The sequence below is a fragment of the Bos mutus genome, chromosome 11, assembly GCF_027580195.1.
Source record: "Bos mutus isolate GX-2022 chromosome 11, NWIPB_WYAK_1.1, whole genome shotgun sequence".
Taxonomy (NCBI): Eukaryota; Metazoa; Chordata; class Mammalia; order Artiodactyla; family Bovidae; genus Bos; species Bos mutus.
The window spans coordinates 11,769,654-11,791,497 of NC_091627.1; the positions used below are offsets into that span (position 1 = coordinate 11,769,654).

At 53.2% G+C, this 21,844-nt stretch overlaps 1 protein-coding gene across 1 annotated transcript; it reads right to left on the reverse strand.

The window, feature by feature from the left end:
- Window positions 1-1,682: 1,682 nt before the first annotated feature.
- LHX2 (LIM homeobox 2) lies at window positions 1,683-21,298 on the reverse strand. Its single transcript, XM_070380106.1, has 5 exons — window positions 20,642-21,298; window positions 18,934-19,136; window positions 17,624-18,027; window positions 11,784-11,989; window positions 1,683-2,000 (listed from the first exon to the last, which is right to left on the reverse strand). Exons 1-5 carry the CDS (start codon window positions 20,759-20,761, stop codon window positions 1,713-1,715), a joined length of 1,221 nt encoding a protein of 406 aa, XP_070236207.1. The 5' UTR covers window positions 20,762-21,298; the 3' UTR covers window positions 1,683-1,712.
- Window positions 21,299-21,844: the final 546 nt, after the last annotated feature.

The following is a 21,844-nucleotide window of genomic DNA, read 5'->3' on the forward strand; positions in this document are numbered from 1 at the left end:
TTGTCTCTTCAAAGCAGCCATGATTTTCCCTCCGGATTTTCAAGTTGGTGGGCCACTGCGGGGCTTTGTGCTAGAGGATGGCTGGCATTCGATCGAGCTGGTAACAAAAACAGTGCACTGTGGCACAGCTTGGGGCAAAACACGGTGGGATGTAAGATGCCCAGTGGACCGCTGCCACACCTGCTTGATCCATCTAGCAAGGCAATGCCTGGATACACACATTCCTGCTCTCCACCTGCAAGGTGGTCCTAAGATGTCACTTGTCATTCCATGAAATACACTGAGCTCCTGCGGATGCCAGGTCCTCTGCTGGGCCCTTCAACACATCTCCCTTCACCGCTACTACAGCTGTCACATAAGGGTCATGATTGACCCCTCGCTGAGGAAACTGGGACCGGGAGAGATGAAACGACTTCCTTCAGCTCACACTGCTCAACAGTAGAGTCCAGCGTCATTCGGCCTGCTCTCGTCGTCCGTCCTCTCTGGATGCATCTTTGCTCTGGATTTCTGTGATTACCTGACGCTTTGTTAGTAAAGGAACCGAATTCATTTGGTTTTGCCCCAGTGGAAGATTCTGAAATTCTGTGTCTTTCATTAGGAAAGCTTGAGCTTAAGCTGCCCTTTGGTGACGGCATTCATTCCGTATGCGAACAGGCCTCCCTCCTTGCGTGACATACCCTTCCAGCCCAGAGAAGAGCAGAAAAGGCAGGTGTGATGGCCTCTGACCTTTGTCACATGTATCCAGCATGGCACACTTATTTAATCTTTGAAAGACCAAATGCATAAATGAATGGCATTCTGCTTACACACTCCTCACTTGGTACATAACACACATGCTAAGATGATCTCTTGTCTGTCGCTGCCTCCACTCTAAATTCCTTAAGGGCAGGATTGTGTCTACTTCATCTCTGGTTCCCAACAAGCAGCCCAAAGTCTGGCACAAAGAGGGACCCCACAAATATTATAAATATTTATAAATCATTATAATTAAATATCATAGATAAAGAGGGGAAGACTTTGGAATTTATCTCTGGGTTTCGGTAAGACTTTTATAAGTCCTGTGAATTTCACACCTCACTCAACAGCAGCAGCACCAACTAGTTTCAATAAGTGGTTTTATTACTTGTTAGATTTTACAAATTCTGATATTCGAACAGACTTCCACCTTAAAATTCTAAAACAACAAAGCGACCGTTGGAGGGGGTTTGATTTTTTTCCTTTTTTTTTTTTTTCTTTTCTGTTTAGGACTATTCAAAGTAACAAACTTTTTTTTTCCTTTTTTTTTTTTTACATTTTTGCTCTGGTCATAAATATACAGAGAAAAAGAGGGAGAGAAAAAATGAACAAGTCATCCAAAGTATGGAGATAAAACAGTATTCCTAAGGCACGTGGCAGTCTTTGAAAATACAGAAGCTCTAGCCAACTTAAATTATTTGTTGTTTTTCCTCGCTCAGTCCACAAAACTGTACAGTGACACAAATGTTGTGTTGCAGATAGATCTTCCAAGTAATTCCAGTCCACAGAGCTGTGTCAGCCGGGGGTGGGGGGGCGCAATTATTTTCTTCCTCAGTTTCCAGGCGAGATCCTAAAATGTGGTTAGTTAGTTGCTCAAAGCCTCTATTTTAAAATACACTTGGAATTCAACTAAAGATAATTTCTTTTTTAAAGAAATTGTGGGGCGGGGGCAGAGGTGGGGGTGGGGCCGAGAGTCATTAGAAAAGGTTGGTAAGAGTCGTTTGCGAGGGGCTGTGAGGCTCGTGGCCCTCCAGGTTGCCAGGCACAGAAGTTAAGACGGACGTCACAGTCGGCAGGGTGGGGCTAGTCAAGTCTGTGAGGGTGGTGGGCGTGCTGGAGGGGCTGAGCGAGGCGTTGGACAGCTCCGAGGCCGGCCCCGACGGAGTCCCTGTCTGCAGCGCCGCCTCCGTCGACTTGTCCACGCCCGTGTTTTCCTGCCGTAAGAGGTTGCGCCTGAACTTGGCCCGGGCGTTCTGAAACCAGACCTGCGTCGGGGAGAGGGAAGGGGTGATCAGAGGAAGGCGGGGCGGGCAGGAACAGGAGATGAGCAAAGATCGCTCCAACTGTTTAAGCCCAGAGATGCTAATGGGGGTTCTGCTCGAATGGGGGTGGGGGGGGATTTATTTAAAAGTCTGGCTAGGGACTTCCCTGGGGGTATCAGCCTTCCAATGCAGGGGACACATGTTTGATCCCTGGTTGGGGAGTCAGGGTCCCTTATACCTCGGGGCATTAATTGACCCCCAGTACTGCAATTAAGACACAACACAGCCAAATAAATTTAAAAAAAAAAATTTTTTTTTTTTTTTAAAAGGTTTGGCTGGCAATTCTTTGTTCTTAATACAATAAAAACATCCTTTCCTCAAACTGCCTGTAATGGGGGTCTCCCCTTGTTAGAAGATTCCAGAACTCAGCCCCACTCTCTAATATCCTAGCCACTAGCCACATGTGGCTACCCAGCACTTGAAATGAGCCTAGCCCCTAAACAGCTGGTCTGTAGCTGAGAACCATATATCAGAATGGTAGAACCATATCAGAAGGAGGTAGAATATCTCAATGGTCACTTTTATTTTCATGAATATATTTTCTATTGGAAAAATTGGGCCAAACAAGATATAGCCTTACAATTAATTTTACAAGTTTCTTTTTGTTTTAACGAAGGTACTGGGAAATTTTCCATGTAAAATTATGTATGTGGCTCAGGTTGCATTTCTCTTCTCTTCTAGAAGATTCGCACAAACCAAATTTCCATCATTTTTGACCATGGTTGACAGGTTTTTCTCAGCAGTCGACTTTAAGCAGGCAAAAATCCCACAAGTCCTTGTTGGTACCAATTTTCAAGTTTTTCATGGTAAGTCTGGGAAATACCAGAATGGGTGTAAAGAACACAGAGGACTCAAGTCGGTAAACGATACCGCTCCTAATCCCTGCCACCATCACTCAGAGAAGGCACCCTGGACCACTGGGTTTCAGGTCTCCAGGCAGAGTGGGAACAACTGCCCAATTAAAGATCCCCCTCTCCCAACCTGCCCTCGTCCCAGCGTCCTTCATGGGGGAGGAAAGGGCAGTTACTGAGCTTGGTATGAAAAGAATGCCCGAGAGAGAGAATATGGGTTTGCTTTCATTTTTCCCTTGGCGCAGACACAGGCACACATCCATGCCCACACCATTGCACACGAGCCTGTACACACGAAGCATCAAAACTTGTCCACACAGCAGCACCCCCCACCACTAGCAAACTGCATAGAGAGATCCCACTGTACCCTGAGGTCCTCAAAATACTTCGGGAGAAGCCTAGAGAATCTAGGGGGGTGGGAGGTCCTAGTTTGCAAAGAAAAAAAGGCCAAAGGGCTGGGCGCCTTCACTTCCCTTTGCGTGAGGAAAACACCCGCCAGAAACCTCCCCATAAAAGAAAGGGGCTTAGGGAATTTTACAGATTCTGGGGTGTCCAGTTGCATATTTCCAGATGTGTCTGCATTTGCCTGTCTTCCCTGTGTCTCAGACAGGGATGGGAAGGACCAACTCCTGGCCCCACCCTACCCTGGGGACCACCCCAGAGAGGGGGGCTTGTGGCCTCCAACTTGTCTTTTTGGTGGCCTGATACCACTTGGGCTCAGTTTAAAAGCACAGCCTCAAGAATCCTGGGGTAAGGAGAGAGATGGCCACTGTGAAGTTGGGAAACAAAGCTCTCTCCCATGCATGCTGGCTCCTTCCAGGAAGAAAGCACATTTTCCCTGGCCTTCTGCCCAAAGCAAGCCCATCACCTCTTCTGGGGGCTCACAAATAAGGACGGTGCTTCTAAGACCAGCCTCCAGAGGCACTGGTTGGGGTCGGGGCTTCTTCCCTGCTCAACCCACAGAAATCTGCAGGGGTGAGACTGTGTGTCTGTCTGGGCCAGAGAATGACTGACAGAGAAAATGATGGAGGTGTCCCCAGACACCCTCAGAGAGAGAAGACGACTCCCCCAAAGTGTCATTGCAGACGGGGGAGACAAAGAAGGCTGGAGCCTTGATGCTCTTGCCACCATCCTATCCTAAGAGTGTGTGGCCCCATGAATACCCTGTGAGTCTGACTCTCCGAGCAGGAGCAGGAAGCCTGGGGGTGGGGTGGGGGGGCAGTGCATCGCCCATTGGTCTGGGGCTCCAAGCCCTTGGGAAGGGCTGGAACCAGTTAGTTGCTGGCTGTTTGCTATTGCTCCGGCGTTGCCCCTAACAGTGGTTTGTAAACAATGACACCATCTTTCACAACGGCCTTCTCTGCTTTACTGGATCTGAGGCACTGGGAATCTGGTGGATGAAAGTCAACAACTCAAGCAAAAGCCAGTTGCCGTGGGGGTTTATGTGGAGTTTGTTTCTCACCCTAAGCCAGGCGTCACCAGAATTCTCCAGGGTATTTTTTTTTAAATCCCCTCCCAAGAGGATATTAGAACAGGGACCCTGTCTGAGCCATCTTCATGTCCCTGGGGATATCACACAGGGACTGGCAAAGATGAAGAGTCAAGTCACACACACTGAGTTAATAGCAATACTAACAGATAACATTTACAGAGCTCTTTGTGCCAGGCACCAGTCCCTCCTCTAACACGCACCATCACAACTTATCTCCATGACAGGCCAAGTAGGGGGGTACTGTCATTATCCCCATTTTATAGACTGAAAACCAGAGAGGAGGCTCAGAGAGGCAAAGTCACTTGCCCAAGGTCACACGAAGGCCAAGCGGAGGTTAGGATTCAGGATGATCTGCCGTTAAAAAGTCCATGCTCTCCCTGCCACATGATCCTGAGTGAGTCAGCAAGTGAATGAATAAATGAATGAATGCGTGAGTGAATAAACAGAAGCAACTGTAGTGTAGTGGAAAGAGCGCAGGTTGTAACTTCATAACTCCAGTTGTGCTTCTGCCACTGCCCAAGTGACCTGTGCAAGTCTCCTACCTCGGGGTCTGCCTCAGTTTCCCTGTCTATACAGGAAGGGGACTGGCCCGCACCACACCATCTCTATGGCCTCTTGGGGGTGCTCACAGGCTGTGACTCCAGGGCAACCGCAGCAAGGAAGATGACCTGCTCTACCCACCCAGCCCTCCCTATTCATCTCCCAGGGCGGGGGCGGGGTGCCTCAGTTGGGGCTTAAGTCCCAGGTGAATGAGGCAGCCCACATGGCTGCATGCCCCCTCCTCAGATACCCACTGGCCCTGCAGGCTGCGCCTTGCCTCACAAATCCCCTTCTTCAGGATTCTTTCATCAAGGAGGCCAGGAGGGCCAGTGGGAAACCCTTTTTGCCCACAAATCCCCTTCAAAACCACCGCTAAGGAAACCAGCAGGAAGACCAAAGCTTCAAGCCCCAAAATGTCCACTGGCATTTTTTCATGACGTGAAAATTAATGGCTGCACCCAAAGCATCTACCAAAGATGGGACAAGTGGAAGTCAGGACCCAGCCACGCCACGCAGTCGCAGAGCAAACGTCTTATAACGAATGTTGTGCTACGTGTGCTTAGTCGCTCGTCATGTCCGACTGCGACCCCATGGGCTGTAGCCTGCCAGGCTCCTCTGTCCATGGAATTCTCCAGGCAAGAATACTAGAGCGGGTAGCCTTGCCCTCCTCCAGGGGATCTTCCCAAACCAGGGATTGAACCCAGGTCTCCTGTACTGCAGGCAGATTCTCTACCATCTGAGCCACCAGGGAAGCAATGAATGTTATGTGAGGGAAAAAAGAATAATGAATCATATCCTCTGGTATAACTTCATAAAGCAAGTAATAACGATCAGTATTATCCACTCTCAAGGCAACGGCCAAGCAATGTTCTAAGCATTTTACACATGTGAACTCCGGTTAGTGCCATATAAGGCTGACACTAATATTATGGTCAGGCGAGAAGAATGAGGCCTACAGTCCAGCCAAAGAGGTAGAGCTGAGAGGTGAGTCCCTGCAGGCTGGGCCCATACCCCCATCCACTACTTGACCTCCAAACTGTAGACCTGGATTATTGGTTTCCTGTGTCCTCATAAGGGTAATTTTCCCCTCTATTTTTCTAACCTTCTGTATGGTGGGGCTATTTATAAACTTTAAAGAAAGTTTTCTTGAAAGAATAAAAAATGTGAGCAGTGGCCTGGACATCATGACCCCTTGATTCCAGCTCCAGGGCTACAACTACTTTGCTGTGGAGCCTTGGACAAGTTAGTCTACATCTATGGGTTTCAGTTTCCTTTCTTCTAAAATGGGAGATTTGGACCAAATCATCTATAAAATTCCCTCCAACTTCAGCTGTCCGTTTCCAGATCAAACAGTCTCTATAGTCCTGCACAAACGGCAGGAGAACAATGTTCACTGTCCCCATTTTACAGGTGGGGAAGCTGAGGCTCAGTGAACTGAAGGCCTAGTTTAAACCTCACCTTCTCAGTGAAGCCACCCCGACCACCACCCTCCCCAGGTCAGGGCCTCACGTTTCTGCTCTCGTTGCGCCCCTATATTTTTCCATCCTAGCACTTCTATTTTATTTTTGTCAAGAGTTAAATAAGAGCTCTGTGGCCAAAAGCATTTGGGAAATGTTGGATTAGACAACACTGAATCTGCTCAAGAGTTCTCAATACCTGTGCTAGCCCCAGTGTACTCTGATCACCAAGAGAAGAACACGGTCAGTCTGTAGCCTATTGCAAACTTAAATGGTCCTGGAGTCACTTAAAAGATATTTTAACTATGAGATATTTCAAATATATGGAAAAATATAGAGCTCAATCTTATCACCATTTTAATTATTTATACACTACCTTGCTGGACATTGTCTCCCCCTGGACCATACAGTTCCAGCCAGGCCTGTTCACTGCTGGGGTCACCGCTGAATACTCAGTACCTCATGCCCCACCCAGAAGATGGCAGCTCAGGGTACGTGTTGAAGTGAGTGAACAGAGGAAAGCTCGTATCCTCGGGTCTTGAGCTCTCACATAGGTTAGTGATGACTAATGTCATCTGAAGAATGTTTTTAAACTGTTGATTGTTAAAATGTATTCTCCTTCAAAGTCACACCCAGAACCCCTAGGGAGACCTCCACCCATCCAAATCCATCAGCTCATCAGCCCCTTCCCCAAGTCTATGGCACCTTAATATTCTGTCTTCCTGACACCTCTCCAGGAGAAAAGAGAGGCAACACGGAGGTGCATGGATGTGCTGAGGAGTGGTCTCCAAGAATTGGTAAAGCTTAACGTCTTAATGGACCACTGTCCAAGGGGCCATTCTGTCTCCCAGTCACTTTGCTGACTGGTGACAAGTATTAAGGCTGTCCTGCTGTTGGTAGTGAAAGTTCTGAGCATGTTTTACGCCCCTAGGGCTTTACAACAGAATTCCCACTTGCATACCAAGACGTAGCATCTACGACTCACTCCTTCCCTAGTCTCCCTTCTGTACTGCTGCATTCAGGGCTTCCCTAATAGCTTAGAGAGTAAAACATCTGCCTGCAATGCAGGAGATCCAGGTTCAATCCCTGGGTGGGGAAGATCCCCTGGAGGAGGAAATGGCAACCCGCTCCAGTATTCTTGCCTGGAGAATTCCATGGACAGAGGAGCCTGGCAGGCGACAGTCCACGGGGTCAAAAAAAGTTGGACACGACTGAGTGACTAACACATACACACTGCTGCATTCAGCAACCAGATCCAAGGGGAGGGGGCGCTGAGAATCTCAATCCCTATACTATGCTATACTGGAAAAGCTCCGGAATCAGACCAATCCTGGCTTGACTCCTCTCATTACTGATTAGCTGTGAGACTCAGTGCAAGGATTTTAGCCTCTCTGAACCTCAGTTTTCTCATCTGCAAAATGAAGATAATTAAACTTTTAAATGTGTGCAAAAGGGAATGGTAGACTGAACCGTGCTAGGTACATGTGTATGAAATATAGTATGTATTGAGTCCCTAATATGTACTTTATAAATTACCCATCATGTCATCTTATTTACTCCCTGCAACCACCTAGGAAAGCATTATCATCCTCATTTTATAGCTGAAGCTCAGAGAGGTTAAGTCACTTGCTCATAACCATTCAGGGAGTCAGTGGGAGGACTGAGTCTGGACGTCATATCAGCTTCAAATTCCGGCAGGGATACTGCACCCCAGGCACGCCATGTTGATGGTGCTTATGTATCACAGATTTGGTAACAGCCCAGAACCCCTAGATACACACACACACACACACACACACACCCCCTACATCATCTACTTCTGGGAACACAGCCTCAACCTCAACCTGCCCCACCATGCAGACCACAACCTGCAGGGGGCACCCAAGGCCTAGCACCATTAAGCTGGTGTAGCCAGTGATGAGAAACCATTTCATGGGCACCTACTTTGTAGCAGCAGTATCATGCTTCCCATTCACTGTCTCAATCCTCAGGAATTCTCAGGGTGCGAACTATTATTATCTCCACTTCAAAGACAAGGATGTGGGCTCTGAGAGGAGACGTTAAAGTGTCCAAATCACATTGCTGGTATGTCAGAAAGGTGTTACCTTTCAAAGCCCCACCGGCTGCTTGGCCCCAAACTGCCCCCAGCTGGCCCATCAGTAGTCAGAACACCTGGGAGAGGGCCCCACCCTGCCAATACCGGTTCCTGTATCCTCAAGTAAATCACTTCATCTCACTAGTTCTTAAGCTGCTCATCTGCAAATGAGCAGGTAAATATTAAGGTAAGGGAGACAGATGACTGACTGGAAAGACAATGCTTCGCAAACTGCTGCATAATCATGACCCGTTGTGCCATTAGGGAATGTTAAGGATTTGTACAGGAGATTGGGAGAAAGGGGAGGAGGGAGAACAGTGGTCCAGCGTGCCTTTCAGGTACAACTGACCTCACCCCAGCGACGTTCAGGCTCTAAACGATACTCAGAGGCAGTCTCTGCTGGACTGGCTTAGGGAGAAGGAGCAATGCCCATTGATCAGATGGGCCTGGATTTGGATCCAGCTCTGCTACTTAACAGCAAAGTGTGACCTGGGGCAAGTGAAAATCATTTGGGCCTCAATGTTCTCATCTATACAGTCGAGGAGTATCACTATCATGATGCCTGATAGTGAGGACTTGATGAGTAAATGTATGTCATAAGCCTTTTAACACATAGTAGACACAGGAGACCACTCAAGCATATACTGATTAGTAGACATACCATAACTGTCAGTGGTTCTCTCTCTGTCAACTAGTCCTATGTCCTGGCTCTTACAAGTCCCCATGTGGAGAGGGCATGCAGGTGCTAAGAGCCCTGGCTCAGGATTCTAGGGGAGGAGGGGCAAGCCTAGACCCAGGTCACCGAGGTGAACCTTTCCTCATGCACAGGGTAGGTAACTGGTCTCTCCCCTGGTCTTCCACAGAATCCCTCCCCTCCCAATTGATCACACTATGGGGAAACTGATCGTGGGTCAGTCTTGACACCTAATAGTTGAAATTCTTCAGGGCCAGGGCTGTGGCTCATCCATCTCTGGGTCCCCAGGGCCTGATGTCAATAGGTACTTGGTCAGATGAAAGGTAACTATGCTGGAAATGGCAAAGCACTCCTAAATCAAGCCACCTGCCTTACTAAGGCTGAAAGAGACTGGCTCCTCACTCCACATTCAGACCCAACTACAGGTGCTTACTCTTTATTTCATTTAATCTGGATTAAGTGTGGAGGTGTGTGTGCCATAATGGTGCCCATTTTACAGATAAGAGAGTTATGGCTCAGAGAGGGAGTAATTAGTTCATCCAAAACACACATCCAACTGAGTACAGGGACAGAAGGGAACCAGCTCTGCCTGACTTCAAGCCCCTGTTCCTGACCCTGCCTGCTCCAAGGGCTTGATTCACGTATCCTTTCCATGGAAAGGTGAGAATCACCAATTCACCATAAGGGCATCTTAGAAAGAAAGGACTACTAACCAGAGAGAAGTTGGCGGCTGCAGATCCAAATTCCCCCCAGGAATTCCCTACAGTCCAAATTCCCCAGGGCTGAGGAACAGAGGGGGCGCCAAGGAGGGTCCTCTGATCTAACCCCCAAAAGGACAAGTCCGAGGGAAATGGACCAGCGGGACCCGAGACCCCAACGGAGCGGGGACGCGGCAGGGTCCCCGCCTCTTCTCGAGCCCCAGCCAGAGAAACCCTTGGGCAAGGCGGACCCAAACGCAACCGCGGGGCTAGCGGAGCTCTGCGGGGAGGGGGGAGAGGGGCGGGCCCAAGAGGCGCAACGGCGTCCCATTGGCGGGCCCTCAGTTCCCTCCGCTACGTCACCGAACCGGCAAGACCAAGCTGCCCCTGACCCCACTCCTGGTGCGCCGCACTGGGCACCCGGACTCCACGGTCTCCGGAGACCTGCGGATCCTCACCCGCCCCACAATCCCCTCTGCTACTTCTGTCACCCCCAAAATGTTTTTTTTTTTTAAGTCCTAACAGACTCGCGGGAAAACTTAGAGTGGCTTCACAGCCTTCAGGGTCATCATCACCCGTCACCTACCGGTGTTGCCAGCCACCCCTGGGCCCTCAGTCCTCAAAGACTTGGGGGCTGGAAGTTGGGACGGACTAGCCTGCACTCAAATCCCAGCACCACTCCTCCTATTATGAGACCACAGACAGATCACTACTTCTCTCGATTTTCTTACCTCAAAATGTGCGTTGTTATCCCTACAATCACATGGTCTGAGGAATAAACTGGTTAAACTGGCTATAAAGGGAGATATTCTCCCACCTTATTATACAGATGGGGAAACTGAAGTCCAGCCACCAGAATAATCGTTTATACTATTTAATATGTTAACTGATGAATCTAGTTAATGTTACTCTCACCCACCATCCACTGAGTGGTTAAGTGCCAGCTACCGTGATGGGGACTTATATTATCTCAATAGCTCCTGTAATGTAGATAATTTTTGTGCCCATTTCATATATAAGGAAACTGAGGCTCAGAGGGGTTAAGTGATTTAAGGCCACGGATCAAGGAAATGAGTAAGAGGAGGAGCTGAAGATTTAAAAATTGGTGATCCAGGACACTGTCGTGAATTTGGGTCACCCTGGACTCCCCAAAGGAGGTTCTTAACATCTTTGAGGGGATGGAGGGACCCTTAGGAAATCTGGTGAAAACGCTGGATCCTCTCTATCGAGAGAGCACACTCCATACAAGCGCAAGGCTGCTCAGTTTCAGAGGCACCCATCTACTTCCACCCAGGGGATCTGCCCTAACCCCTCTCCCTTACCAAACCTTGCTTCTGGGAGAGTCTAAGAAACAACAAAGAAACAGAAGGAAAATCCAGAGAGAGAGACAGAAAGAAAGAAACTAGAGAGAGCAAGCGAGGAGCAAGCAGCAGAAGGAGCAAAGGGCTAACAGCAGTTGCCTTGGACTGGCATTGTGGTATAAGGGGCCAGGGTGGGGAGGGGAGCTCTAGAGTTATCTGAAATGCTTGAACCTTTTACAACATGAACATATTTGTGTATCACTTGAGTAATAAATAGCAACTAAGAATTGCTTACAAGAAAGAAAAGAAATTGTGTAGACAAAGAGGACAGAGGGACACAAAACAGAAACACCGAGGGACAAAAACTTGAGGAGAGAGAACACCTCAGAGTAAGGGCGGGGGTAGGGGTGGGGGACTTGAAATACAGCCAGAGATAGACTGAAAAGATGGAGAAAGAGAACAGGGAAAGATAAAGAGATACGCGGACATAGAACAGGAGGTCCTTCCGCGGCCCACAGCCGCTGTGGGGTTCCACCTCACAGGTTCCTCAGGTCCTGACGCCACCGAGGCCCCCACCCGTAGCCCCGGCCCAGCTGACCTGCAGGACCCGCTTGGTGAGGCCTGTCTTTTGCGCGAGCTGCTTCAAGTCCTTGGCGTCGGGGTTGTGGTTAATGGCAAAATAAGACTTCATGGTCCGAAGCTGGTGGTGCTTGAAGGAGGTGCGCATGCGCTTCGTCTTCTGGCTGCTCGGGTACGGCTGGTCTCGGTCCAGGTGCTCCGCGTCGTTCTCGTTGCAGCTCAGGGCTGGGGAGGGAAGGCAGAGGCCGAAGGTGAACCTCCTGGCCAGGCTCCCCCCCCCTACACTGCCAAGTCCACACCCACCTCACGATCCGCCAAATGTTTCTAGCCTCAGGACCACACTGCGGGTGCCGCACCCCGCTGAGATGGAGATATTATCCCATTTTATAGATTTATAGGGGAATTTGAGGTTGAGCCATATACCCGGGGTCTCTCAGCTTGGAAATGCTGGATTCAAATCCAGCTCTAGGAAATTCCAAAAAACATTCTGAGCCACCATGTTACAATAAAAATAGTAATGACAACTTGTCAATGACATTCAACTCCACAAGATGTGCTAATGGGCTTTACATGCACATTTTCATCCTCAAAACCTTTTGAGCCAAGCATTATTTCCCCCCTTTTTACAGATGTTGAAACTGAGGCTCCTAAAGGGAAATCACTTGACCTCGGACACAGCAGGCCCATTACCTTCCCGCTTCTCCCCGAACTCCTAAGGAGAAATGCAGTCTGCAGCCTTCCCTGCCCCTTGCTCCCACACAGGGTCAGGGGCAGGCACCTAGAAGTCATAGACTTCCACTCACGTTCCAAACCCTCCACCCACTTTCATCTCTCCGTTCCCACACCCAAAGTACTGCAGGACCCCTTAGCCCTGGGCCGGAAATGCTGGGCTGGAGGTTGGAAATTGTATTTTGTAGCTTCATCCTCACCACTCCTGTGAGGCAGCCGCTTTTCAGTTTTACAAACGAGATCAATGAGGCAGAGAGGTTAAGCGATCTTTGGAAATTTCGAGGAGTGGCACAGTACTTAGCCAGAAAGGGAAGGAAGTTGGAGGAAGAAATTAACATGTATTCCACACCCAGGGTATGCCTTTGGCCCTACATACAAGGGGTGGGGGTGGGGCTAGGGAGGGCTTCACTACTGCTCCAATTGCTATTCACCCCATTTTAAAGATGAGGAAACTAACAGGAAGGGAAATGAAGCCACACCATTGGTTAAGGCTGAGCCCAGATTCAACACTGCAGTTCTTGCCTCCTTGCTGTTTCTTTCCCCTACACCACAAAGGCTGGCAAAGATGAAGCATGACTCTTTGGGGAGCGTGTCCCTATCCAGAAGGGGCCCAGCTGGGGCTGCCAATGCCTGGAAGGCACTAGGGGTGGGGGACAGGGATGGAAAACTCGGGCTTCAGAAAGTTGCTTAGCAACCTGGTGGCTGATGGGGACATGCAGGACCCTTCTCCAAGATCCCCTCAATACATCCTGAGCCATCTTACTTTGGGGAGTACCTCATAGGAGATTAATTCAGTCCCCCCTAAAGTGGGCAGCTGGGAATATATCTCCTGTTTCATCACATGCCCATAACAGAGCTGCAGATTTAGCAAATAAAAATACAGATTGTCTAGTTAAATTTGAATCGCACATAAACAATGAACAAGTTCTTAGAATGATATCTGAAATACTGCATGGGACATACCTATACTGAAAATTAATCTGTTGTTTGCCCAAAACTCAAATATTGCACTGTATACACTTATACTAAAAAAAAATTATTCATTGAATTAAAATTCAAATGTTGTGTGGGATACACGTACACTAAAAAATTGTATTTTTCCTTTATTTAAAATTCAAATGTTGTAAGGGATACACTTACAGTAAAAAAAAAAATTGTCGCTTACCCAAAATTAAAATTTAACTGGGAGTCCTGCATTTTATCTGGCAATACTACCTCAGAAGCACTCCTGCTCCCCTGGTGGCCTACTCCTCCCTGCCCAACTGAGGAGTAATCCCCTGCAGAAAAAGTGTGCAAGATGCAGGTCTTATCCCTAACCTTGAAGTTGTCAGCAAGTAGCTACACCTCCTAAAGTCCCCTTCCCACAGGCAACCAGGCACCCAAGTTCTCCAGCTGGGCTTTACTCTCACTGAGAGCACCCAGAGTAAAGAATGGGGATCCAGCAATTTAAAGGGGATCAGAGAATGACTCCAAATGTGATCCATGGAAACTGCCCTGCCCCCCTGCTGTGGGGAAAGACCCTCTTCTTGCCCCTAGTCCCCAGCTCCACAGGAGGTGGGGGGGGGTTGGGGAGTAGGGCAGGCCTCCCCACAGGGGATCTCTGGGCCCATTCCTCCGCCCAGCCCCCACCTGGGCCTTGCTGCTGTTAATGAGCTCCATGGGGACCCTGGCGCCCCATGCACCCAAGGGATGTGCCCTGAGCTCGGCCTATATTGGGGGGGGGCGCGGATGGTGGTTGGGGGAGGGAGAAGGAAAGGGCAGAAAAAGGAGAAAAAGAGACAGATGTAGAAAAAAGAGAGAATGGAGAGAAAAGGAGAGGTGGGGGCAGGGGGATGGGGGAAGATGGACAGAGCCAGGAAAAAAGAGGAGAGGGAGAGAAAAAGAAAGCAGTGGATATGGAAGAACCAGAGAGAGACAGCTACAAAGACAGAAAAAAATCAGGAGACACACAGAGAGCCAGAGGGGTCACCAAGGCCCAGAAATAGTAGGGATGCGGTGTGGTGGAGGGTCCAGGTTAAGGAACTAAATCCCTGTCTTGGGCAGGCCCGGTCCCTTTGGCGTGGCTTTTTCTAAGCCGTTACAGGCCGGGTAGGGAGGAAAAGGGGAAGGATGAAAAAGGAGGGGAGGGCAGAAAAGAATTCGGCCCAAGGTAGGGAGGCCCAGGAAGGCCAGCAGCAAGGGCAGGGGACCGCACTAGGGGCAAAGGAGCGGCTGTTGGGCCCAGATTCGGTTGCTGCCCCAGGTCCCCTCACTCTGGCCCCCAGCTTCCCAGCCGGGTGAGATTCCCCAGGATCGGATCCGGGGAGGAGCAAGGGGACGAGGGGAGGGGGAGAACCAAGCTTTCTCTCTTTTTTTTTTCCTCTCAATTAGGCCGATTCAATGGAGCTAAAGAGCTCGTAAAATCATGAATAATTTACTCGTGATCTGTTATTAACCCATCGGGTTTCGAGCTCTTGTCGCTGGGACTGAACCTGTAATCAAATCTGACTTCGCCTCATTTTACTAAAGACGAGATTGTAGGTTCAATTGTCTAAATAATGGATTGGAATCAAATCAGTAATTACGCCGCCAGGCGCGCGCGCACACACGCACACACGCACACACACACACACACACACACACACACACACAAAGCTGGGGCTGGGGGAACTGGGCATCCGGCCGGTCCGCGCGGGACTCCCGTGGCGGCGGCGCGAAAACTCGGACGCGAGGCGCAGAGCCTGGGCCCCTAACCGGCTCCGGCCGCCTTGCCGCGCCCGAGGCCGGGGTCGGGTAGGTTTCAGTTCTGCCTCCGGGACCTGAGCTAAGATCTCGGACCAGAGGGGCTTCCAGAGGAGGGCCAGCCGCGGCGGCCACCGCCCCGGAAGGACTTTCCGATCCTGCGGGCCCCGCCGCTCTAACTGTCCTTCCCTAAGCGAGGGCCGGGCGCACCGACGGCGCCCCCTCCCCACTCTGCCCGAGCTCACTGCCCCGTAGTAAGGTGCCGCTGCTCCTCCACCGACTGTCCCCCACAGCGATGAGCTTTGCAGGGGGTTCGTGTGGCTGGGCCCCTGGGTGTGGGACATTCACACCAACAAGCTCGAGTCCTCACAATCGGAATCACGCGCGCACACACACACACACACACACACACTTGCCCGGACATAACCACCGAAATCGCACCCTCCACGGGGCCCTCTTTCCAGTCCCAACAGCCCGCGGCCCACACTGTGGCCCTTTCTCTTCAGCGGGAGCAGGCAGGGGAGAAGGAGGCCTGGTCGGGGAGGCGCCCCCATTTCTCAATCTAGTCCGGGAGCCCGGAGTAAGCAATCCGCACAGCCACGGGCAGCGCGCCTTGCTCGGGTTCCACCAGCTTAGAAAGCCCGGCCAAGGCCAGAGACACGAACACCGGAATGGAGAAAGAGACAGGAACTGAGAAACCTGGAGACACACGCAGAGAGAGAAACGGGGGCCTAGAGACCCAAAAGGAGAAAAAAAGAGAAAGGGACCAAAGAGAAAAGGAGGAGAAGGCATGCGTGGGGCAGACTTGTAGAGGTGCCAGCTTCTCTGAAACTCAGCCTCCAGCCACATCTTGCTCTGAGTGGCGCGGCCTCCTCAGGGAAGGTGGAGGAGCAGCAAAAAGCACAAATAAATCGCTGTACCGTCTACCTTTCCATTGCAAACCTGTCTGCCCAGGGAAAACATAGTCCCGCTCCCCACCCATCAGGAGCCCTGTGGCCCAGCCCGCCCGCTGCTTTCTACTGAAGGCCGACCGCACTTGATAAATAGACCCGCTTTGTTTTGGGGAACCGGATCTGGACTCAGGGTAGTCTGTTCAGGGTTGGGGGTGACCGAGGGATGCAAGTTTTGGAAAGCCACATCTCTTACAGAGCTTTCAACAAATCTTAAATCTGCCTTGCAGACCTCGCTGCAGCCACCTTACCATTTACCAGACTGGGGGCTGTATTTTCCTCCCAGCTCCACACACCAAGACATATGCCCCATGATCACCCAACAAACAACTTCGTTGGAGCGAACAGGGGACCCCCACCCACCTATCATTCTCCACCCCCTGCCCATGCCAGCTCAGATTTTTAAAGATGAAAATAATCCTGACTTCTTCCCCACCACAGCCCTCTCCGCACAGTTCAGGGGTTTGGTTTTGTTTTGTTTCCACTTGCACATTAGACTAAGGGGAAAAGGAGGAAGAAAACAAAGTCTCTGAATCCGATTCTGCCCCAAACGAAAGAAAGAAAGTAATTGCAAATAAACTCTATCAAGTTCAGAAGCCCAGGGAGTCATAAACCTTCCCAGCCGTGCAGACTTCGGGCAGATGTTGACGGGCCTCAGAACCGCTGCAGCTGTCCTGAGCTAGGAGGGACGCGGGAGGGGGCAGAGCCTCTCCTGGAACAACACAGGGTTCAAAGACGCCGGAAATTCGAAACAAGCCCTCCACCCCAACCCCAGCGCAAAGCCAGGCCTTCTCGGTCTCATCCTGGGGCGCCGGCTTTGGAGGGTCGCAGCTCTCATCTCGGCGCCCCACTGTCACCCGGAACTCGGAAGAAGAACCAGGGGGGGAACCCGAGACCTGGTGGAACAGGAGGATCGGGCAGGACACTACAACCCGCTTTTGCTCAAGAGGCTCCTGGGCCCAAGTTTCCCGAGCCTGCCGCCCACAGCACAACTTTACATGACCTGGCCGCAAGCCAGGCCAAACTCGGTGGCCCCGGGCCACCGCCAGTCCTTTCTCTTGGGACCCCCGCCGCTCGGCCTCGCTCAACCATTGCCCCAGATCCTCTCCCTCAGCCATGCCAGCCTACAGCCTGTGTGGTGTCGGCTCTGCCATGCTTTCTCGATACTTGCACTTTCTGCTCAGCCAAGTGGGTAAAAGGCCCAAGACAAAAACCCTCTAAAAGATTTCTCGGCTTCGAGGTACTGCACCGGGAGCATCAAGACCACTCCAGCCGAGGGCGCAAAGGCTGGAGCCCAGAGAGCTAATGGCGCTTTCTGCCAGGTCATCTGGTGGGCATGGGGAAGCCAAGAGTGACAGTAAACATGTACAGCACACTGAAATTCACTTTGCCCTCAGCCTCTGACTCTGTGCACCTTCCCTCAACCCGTCGGGGCCCGCTCGCGGCTCCTCGCACTCACCAGCGTTGTAGGCGGCCAGATCCGCCCCAGGCCCGGGGCTCTTGCGCTTCCTCGGCCGCCCCTTCTGCACTGTGCCCACGCCATTGTAGTAGGGAAGACCCAGAGGGTTGGCCCCAGCTGCACCCAGCCCGGCGCTCTTGGCCGCGGCGGCTGCCGCTGCTGCAGCCGCCACGTCGGCGTGGTTGAAGTGCGCGGGGTACTCGCCCTGCAGCAGCGCCTCGAAGTGCAAGCGGCAGTAGACCAGGCTGTCCTTCATGCCGAAGTGGTCACCCGTGGTCAGCATCTTGTTACACGTGGTGCACGTGAAGCAGTTGAGGTGATAAACCAAGTCCCGAGCTCGCATCACCATCTCCGAGGCCGAGATGCCCAGGTGGCAGCGGGCGCAGCGCTGCACAGAGAAGCGCCTGTAGGGACCATCGAGGGAGGGACTGTGGGGACACACGGTTGGGTACCCCTCGTATCCCTCCTCCAGGTACCGCTGCTACCACTGGTGGGAATCCACTCAAGACGGGCAACCGGGTCTTGGAGGATGGGGCAAGAGGGAACTAGATTTTGGCCCATATCTGGTCCAACCCTGAAACATAGTTTCCCTTAACCATTTTCGTGTCTACAAAGGCTTTACTTTACCCAGAGTCTGAGCAAGCCCTAGGAAAGCCTCGCTGGGGAGTAAGGGAAACTTCCCATTCATCCCTTCCTCAATCTCTACCCCTGCCCTCCACACCAGTGCCTGGGCATCCTACAGACCTTTGTAATTCCTAAGAAACAGAGACAGGGAGAGAGACAGAGGCAGGGGAAGGGGAGGTGCGGTTGAAATAAGCAGACCTAACCCTAAACCAGGAGAAGAGAACCAAGGAGCCTGGAGCCTGCCTGTTAGTGATTCCGGTTCTTCAATCCTGACCAGCTTTCACTCCCATCTCCAGGAAAGACCCGGAAATGCACCCAATCTGATCCCCGTCTCTGTCTCCAACTTTGTTCCACACCAGTCCAGACTGCCTGGGTCTGGGGGTGCCTGTTTCAGTTCCCCCCAGTTGACCCAAGAAACTTCAGAGGGAGAAGGGTGCCCAACTCAAGCTTATTTTTGGTCTAAGCTAAAAAGAGGGCAGCTTCTGCTTTTCTCTGGCTCTCCACCGACACTTCACAGATCTTTCCAAGAGTTCCCTCAGATTATTGCTTAAAAAGGATGTCAGTCAATTTGTACTGGCTTGGAGAAGGGGGGGATCTACATAGGGAACCCTCCCTTGGGACAAGACTGGATCTGAGACCAGGGGTCCTGGCTGCCCCGGGGCGGTGGGTCCCGAGGTGGGGGCTACCTGTAGTAGTCTTCCTTGCAGTAGATGCTTCCATCCTTGCTGAAGCAGGTGAGCTCCGACTCCAGGTTGAGCTTGCACTCGCAGCACTTGAGGCAGCGCATGTGCCACTGCTTGTCCACCGCCAGCAGGTAGTAGCGGTCGGAGATCTTGCCCCCGCAGCCGGCGCACAGCGCAGCGCGGTCACTGCTGATGGACGGCATGGTCTGCGGAGGGAGGGAGGCGCGAGACCGCAGCGCCTGCGTCAGCCTGCGACCCCACCGCCGCCACGCCGCGGGGAAACAGGCACGCACCCGCAGCTCCCTCGGTGGCTCGAGCTAGCCCTAAACGCAGCGGGGTGGCTGCCAGGGTGTGTGGTACGCCTCCTCTACGCCAAAAGGCCCATATCCAAGGGGCTCAGAACCCAGGTCCGCCCATGCAGCCCAAGTCGGTCGCAGGCCCGGGACCGGCTGCTGGCCTGGACAGACCTTCCTCCTTACTTTCCCCCCTTCCTGTCCCCTCTGCTCTTTTCCCGAAGGGCTCATGCTTCGTTGGAGGACTGGGGGCAGTCGTGGCTACTTCAGCCAAGCCCTCCAAAAGCTGTCCCCAAACTGTTTCTTAAAGGAGCCACTCTGCTGGGCCCCAAGAAAAGGGATAAGATGACCATTATAAAAGTCACCCTCCACCCAGACTCCTCTCCAGAGACTCGGTCAAGTTCTTGGCCCCTAACCCCAGTGATCTCTGAATTCTTAAGCCGGAGGTTTAGGCCAGGGCAAATAGCGCGCGGCTACCACCTCTGCCACATTGGCTGGGGCCCTCTTAGGTCCTGAGAGAGGCTGAGTGTGGTGCATGGGCACCCTCAAAGTCTCCCAACGCAGGACAGGCCCAATCCAAATCCTCTCCTAACCTGACAGGCTGAGTGGGTACAACTCCGGAAGAAGAGCTTGGAAACAAGAGGCACTGGGGCTGCTGTTCTCGCTTTCCAAGCAGAGAAGCTTCGCTGCTGCTCCCCACCTCCTTGGCCTCTAAAGGGCACTGCGGGGCCTGGCTTGGGCAGTGTCTGTTTGTCTGGCCCCCAGGAAGGTCGGAGGCAAGGAACTGGCTATTTGGGGCTGGGCTGGTGGAGCCAGGTGTGGAGATCCGAATGGACTCTCCTTCCACAAGAACCAGGCCAGAGCCTGAACGGCCAGCCCTAACCGGGCCGAGTGAGGCCAGCCAGGAGGCCCGAGATGCGAACAACGAAGAGCGCTGGCCTGGAAGACTTCGACCTCTGAAACTGTGCTGGGACGGGAACCCCGATTGCCAGGAGGCGGAGAGTAGCTCCAGTCGGCTGGAGACCCCGGTGCTGCCGGGTTGGTTCGTCCTTCCCCGCGCCGAAGGCGGCCAGAGCCGAGGAGAGCGCGGGGTTGGCGACCAAAGAGCCCCTTGAAGTGAGAAGAGAGCCATCGGGCCGCGGGTAGGACTTCGCTCCCACTTCGGGAGAAATGCTCTCTTCCACCTTTAGGGTCTGAAATTTCGGTCTCAACCTTGTTTCCCTCCTCCGCCCCAGCAGCCGGGTTTCCCGTGAGCCGGGAGCTACGGGCCTTGCATCCTGTCCGCAGATCCCCAGCGTCCAGTCCCGCGCGGCACGAAGGACACTCCCCAAAGTGCCCCCAAACTTAGGAGAGCAAAGGCGCAGACCGATCCGGCCGCGTCCCAGCTTCTGGCCCGGACCCCGCAGCCGTGCGCCTACCGTCTCCGTGTCGCCGCGGTCGATGGCGGAGCTGATGGCGGGAGCCTCGCTCTTGGCCCTGCGGTCCATCTCGTCGATGACCCCGTGCACCTCGGGGCCCGACAGGCTGTGGAACAGCATCGCGGCGGGACCGGCGGGGCCGGGGGCGCGGCTCCTCCGCGGGAGGGCTTGCCCCCCGCCTCAGCTGCCTGGCGCTCCCCGCACTAACGGGCCCGGTGCATCGCCACCGCGGCCCCGGCCCCGCCCGAGCTCGGCTGTGCCCCCAGGCCGGGCTCTGGGCCCCGGGCGCCCGCGGGCCAGGACGCCTCCCGCCGAGGCGCGGGGGCAGCTACATCGCGGGGCGCCTGGGCGGCGGCGCCAAAGCCAGGGTCACAAGGGCACGGGGCGGGTGGGGGAGGAGGTGGGGTGCGGGAGGGGGCAGGAGACCAGGGCAGAGGTCGGCCCCCGCCGCGGGCGCTTTCACGCCGCGGGCATTGCCCGCCCGGCTTCGGCGCCCCGGGCGCAAAGCAGGAGCGCAAACTCTGCCCGAGGCGGCGACGGCTGCGGTCGGGGCTCACTAGGGAGCGACTAGGTGCCCGCGGCGGCCCAGCTGCCTGGACCTCTCCCCTCCCCGGGGTGTGCCCCCAGCCCAAGGCGACCCGCTTAGGCGCTGGGTCGGCTATGGGAGTAGGGGTTTCTCCGGAGCCAGCTAGCCGAGCGGAGACACCAGGAGAATTGAAGAGGAGGAGGAGGAAGAGGAGGAGGCGGAGGTGGAGGAGGAGGAGAAAAAGGAGGAGGAGCAGAGTGGGAGGAGGAGCCGCCGGCCGCGGGCCCCGCCGCGCGCAACGCTCTCCAAGAGCGCGCCGAGCCCAGCCCCGGCTCTGCAGTCCGCGCCAGCCAAGCGTCCGCGCCTTTTCTACAGCCGCGCCTGACATCACGTCCTGCCGCCGCGCCATTGGCCGCCCGGCACCCCGGGCCCCGGCAGCGCGTGCTCTGGGAAGGCGGGAGACCCGAGAGGGAGGGGAACCGCAAGAGGAGGAGAGGAGCGACGAGATGGTGGGAGCTGGTGGGCGAGGCTGGGGGGCGGGGGCGGGAGCCAGCGAGGGAGGAGGGGGAGCGCGGGGTTTGGAGTTTTAAGCTACAAACAGTTTGCTGCGATTTTCTTCGGGAAGGAAAACTAAACCTTCTCTCCCCGCCGTCTCCATCCTAAGAAGGCGCAGCCGC